The sequence below is a fragment of the Triturus cristatus genome, chromosome 3_1, assembly GCF_964204655.1.
Source record: "Triturus cristatus chromosome 3_1, aTriCri1.1, whole genome shotgun sequence".
Taxonomy (NCBI): domain Eukaryota; kingdom Metazoa; phylum Chordata; class Amphibia; order Caudata; family Salamandridae; genus Triturus; species Triturus cristatus.
The window spans coordinates 1,153,523,903-1,153,528,787 of NC_140583.1; the positions used below are offsets into that span (position 1 = coordinate 1,153,523,903).

At 45.2% G+C, this 4,885-nt stretch overlaps 1 protein-coding gene across 1 annotated transcript; it reads right to left on the reverse strand.

Moving 5' to 3' along the window:
• Nucleotides 1-1,042: 1,042 nt before the first annotated feature.
• On the reverse strand, nt 1,043-2,554 carry LOC146861661 (endogenous retrovirus group PABLB member 1 Env polyprotein-like). The gene has a single exon (XM_085646462.1). The coding sequence runs from the start codon at nt 2,450-2,452 to the stop codon at nt 1,043-1,045; it is 1,410 nt and encodes a 469-aa protein (XP_085502588.1). The 5' UTR covers nt 2,453-2,554.
• Between the last annotated feature and the right edge of the window lie 2,331 nt (nt 2,555-4,885).

The following is a 4,885-nucleotide window of genomic DNA, read 5'->3' on the forward strand; positions in this document are numbered from 1 at the left end:
TGACCTTTTTGGTTGACCGTGACAAAGATTGTGATTGTTGTTTAAGAAGGGTTCCCCCCTCCCAATCAATAACCCAATTTCTTACACTCTGTGCTTGCATAAATGTGCTGTATACTTTCCTCTGAAGTACTGGGTTTTTCAGAACCCAGCGGTGCCAGGGAACACACCCGAAGACTTCGAGTTCTTCCTGTCTCAGACTACAGAAACACAGAGTCTTCTTGGTGAAGTCAAAGATCGTATTTATTGGCTGCAGCCAGTAACAGGCATCCTAGAAGTACAACACGGTGTATATTCTCAGGAGACTGCTCAACCTTACAAAGCCAGCCTTCTCTTTTATACAAAATATTATGCTTTAGGCAAACATTCCTTATTTTACAGCTTGATCATTCACATACATTCACTACAAAGGAAAAAGCAGAGTCATAATGGCAAGCACACATTTCAGTTTGTCCAGCCCTTAATCAATTACCCGGCAAGGTTTAGTATTTTCATCAGATATCGCTGGACACCTAATAAAAACGGGCACCTCCTCCTCGTAAAGCAAGTCATAAAGTAGGAAACAGTGACAGGTGTGCAGAAGATTAGGCACGGTTCGTGTGAGATGAAAAGGTTTCGTAATAGGCTGAGCCCTGATACTAATCTCATTCGGCCGCAGGGAGGGAACTGACCGAACAGGTTCGGCCTCAGGCAGCGAAGTTAGTTTGCTCAGGTCACCGAAGAGTCAACGAAGGTGTGCGTGTCCTTTAGACCGATGCTTGGCCTAGTCCTGGGCCTATGTGAGGGCAATCACAAAATGGCTGTCGTTTCTAAAATGGAAACCCGAGTTTCAGAACGAATGTGGTACTGTAAATTTCGGACTCCGATTTCAGGTGATCTCGCCACTCGAATGTGATGCAAATGCTTGTGCATGGTAGCCTAATCATTCTCGGTCTGCTGATACAAAATTGGACATGTTAGGACCATGTTAAATACATGGTTCCGAAATTTACAGTACCACAGACCCTCCTTTTGCCCTTACATAAGCAAATAACCTATACTCACGCTAGTCTGAGTCCAGGTCTATGTCCATAAAGTCATGGAGGTGTTGTTGTAGCATCATCCTATTACTTAGCTCGTCTCTTGATACAGGTTTCCTTACACACGATGTAGCACAGATGCCACAAATAGCAGGAGCACACTGTGCACATAGACAGAACAGGAAAAGAATGGCTAAGATCATCCCAATGACTACCAGAATCTTCCAACCCCAGGCGGATATCAATTCCCAGAACCACCCCACCAATGACCAATCTCCTTTATCCACGTGAATAGATTCGGAAATCTTATGCAGTTTGGAAATGGCCTGGTAAACTGTCGGAGCGTTATCTGGAATGAAAACACAGCAACTTGATTTGATCACAGTACATACCCCACCTCGGTCTGCAAGTATGACGTCTAACGCGACCCTGTTCTGAAGAGTCATAAGGCGATCCGACTGGAGCTCAGCAGTCAAATTGCCAAGGGCACCGGCTGTTTCAACTACCGTGGATTCAACCACTCTTGTCAATTGCCTTATGTACCTGCTGTTAACCATTGGACCCCAAAACGGCAGAGAACCCTTCACAAAGTCTCCAAACTCCTGTCCTACAGTGTCATCTTGACTGATGACACCTCTAACTATCCTTGTCCTATGGTAATCTGCCGTGGTCGTGTAGGTGGGAGGCAGCAGGAACGAAACAAAACATGTGCCCGAAAAGTCCGGGGGCAACCATGTATAGGCTCTGTCATGGCAGACGAAATAGGTACCCTTAGCTGCTAGGAACGAAGGGGAAGTCTGGGACGCGAAAACATAAGTTTCAGCGCAGATACTTCTCCCTAACTGAGCTCTGGGATTCTTGCCTTTACCTTGCAGACATAGGTGACCCTGATGGGGTACAATCCAAATCGGGGAGGATTTCTTTGCTTGCTGGTTCTCACTCAAAGTAACCCCATATCCTGTCATGTTCCATCCAATATATGCTAGTGTCTCATCTCTCGGGATAGTCTCATAGGAAATCTCTTCCCTCATCATATCTAAAATCCCCTTAACTAGAGCACTATTCTTGGGATTATCTTTCACGGAACGTAGGGGGTTGGCTTCGTGAGCATACATAAACATTGTTCTATATGCCCACACAGAACCATTATGGCTGAAAGGCAGGACCAGATAAGGGATACCTTTATCAGTAGTATGGGGCATAAGACCACACACCCAACAATTAGTCGTGTTTACTACTAATTGGTGTTGGTGTAGAAGCTGAATGAATGAATTATTGACAAATTCCAATCTTCTATCAGACTCGTGTTCAGGCAAAGGGTGGAAAGAATGCGAGGAAACAGTAGGAGGAGGTATGGGCTGTGTAGTGGGTGCAAATGTCACTTGAAAAGTGAATAAAACATATCCTATGAGAATCGCTATTACGCTAAACAACATGAAAATTCATAACATCAAAAATCGTTTCCTTGTCATCATTTTACACATTCTGGCTTTGAAGTCCATTGGTTTGGCAGGTCTCTCATTCTCGAAAAACTCCATCCTCTCTAAGTGCTGCTCGCGGTGGTAGGGTGTTCTATACTTAAGGAAATGCTTCTGTCAGCCCAGGGCAACTCCCTTAGACCGACCAGAACTGTCGACCTAACGTCTTCAGTTGCACTCCAAAGACTTGGGCAACCGCGACCCTGCAGCTGAACCCGGATGGCGGTTCGAAAAAACAAAAATAAGCAAGTTTCTCAGATGAAAGAGAGAGCTGCACTTTTCAAAAATAGCAAAGAAAAAGAAAATTTTATTTGTCCATAGTTCTTGACCTTAAATTGTAACGGCTTTTTCCAGGTACTGTTTGATCTTGAAACAAGAGTTCAGGCTCTGAAGTGTCCAATCGAACTGACGGTGGAACAGCTTCTTGCAAAATGTCATCGCTTTCCTGTTAGCGTTCCTTTTACACGTGCATCGCTGAACGGCAGAAAACGAGGCACGGTCTCAGTCTCCGAGTCAGCGATCCCCTCCTGGACCCACTGGTCGTAAGGCAAAGGCAAAGGGACCCTCTTGCAGTGAACGCCGTGAATCCAGTTCTTTTTCCCTTTCACTCGAACCGCTGATCTCGTTGAGAGAAGGACGAGATGGGGGCCAGTCCAACGGGGCTCATCATTTTTCGTCCGCTGAAAGTTTTTGACCAGCACCCATGATCCAGGATTGATAGGGTGTCCTGGAGCTTCAGAGACCTGAGGCAGAGTATCATGCACCTGTTGGTGTAAAACACGCAATTTAGCCGTCAATTCATACAAATAGTCAAGCAGTACGGGGTGTTCGATCTCACTGAATTTTGTCGGCCTTGGCACTCCCCATATGTTGGCCGGACGTCCGAACACGATTTCATAGGGACTAAGTCCCACTCGTGAATGCGCAGTCATTCTTGTTGATAGGAGTGCTAAAGGCAGAGCGTCAGGCCATTTAAGACCAGAGCTTGCCTGTATCTTTGCTAATTTTAACTTGAGCGTGCCATTATAGCACTCTACTAGTCCAGCTGATTGGGGGTGATCTGCAGCGTGGAACTTCTGCTTGATGCCTAGTCCCTCACATACTGTTTTCATCACTCGACCCACAAATTGACTCCCATTATCACTCCAGACCATTCTCGGCATTCCAAACCTAGGGAAAAATTCTTTGACAAGGGCTTTAACTGTGGACAAGGCAGTGTTGTCTTTCAAAGGGTATGCTTCTATCCACCTTGAAAAAGCGCATACAACAACTAGTACATATTTCAAATTGTTGCATCTTTCCATGTGGATGAAATCTAGCTGCAAAACCTCAAACGGGTACGTTGGTGGCGCAAAATGACCAGCTGGAGTTGGGGTTCCCCTACCAGGATTGTATTTCAGACACACCATGCAATTTTTGACCACATTCTCTGCACATTTAGGAATTCCAGCATTTTGCCATACTGGAGCCAACAACTTACAAATAACTTTCACACTAATATGGGCCATTCCATGAGCCATTGTCACCACTGCAAGCACATACGCATCAGGTAACAACCATCGCTGATGTTCTGACAAGTCAACCCAACAACCATTTTCATCCAATTTACCCATACTTTCTCTCCACATACTCAATTCTTTCTCTGTGGCTTCAGCTTGAAGAGACTTCACACTCTCTATCGTGTCTTCACACATTCCAACATCACCAACCCATCTTGCAGGGCCTGCGACATACATTCGATTCGTCACATCCTTAGCTGTTTCTTTTGTGATTTCATCAGCAAATGCATTACCACGACCAACATCATCAGTAACCTTCTTGTGCGCACTGCACTTCACAATCGCAACTTGTAACGGCAGGGTCAGCGACTCAAGGAGCTCATTCACCAACTGACCATTCTGTATTTTAGCTCCATGCGAAGTCAGGAATCCACGTTCTTTCCATAATCGCCCAAAACTATGGGCCACACCAAAAGCATACTGACTGTCAGTATATATTGTCACTCTCATTCCTTTCGATAACACACACGCTCTCGTAAGTGCAATTAACTCTGCTGCTTGAGCTGAATTATGTGGTATACGTGCAGCTTCAACAATCGTATGCAAAGTTGTGATAGCATATGCTGCAGTCGTATCACCATTCGGAAGCTTGAAGCATGAACCATCCACCCATAAGGTACCATCACACTCTACAAGAGGAGTATCTTTAAGATCCACTCTTCCTTTCGTTTCTTCTTCTGTTCTAAGAAGACAATCATGCTGTTCAACATCATCTGTCTCTACTGGAATCGGCAATAACGTGGCTGGATTTAACGTACTGCACCTCTTTATGTGCACATGACTCGCTAACAGTGTCAGCTCGTAACCTGACAATCGAGCGCTAGTTAAGTGC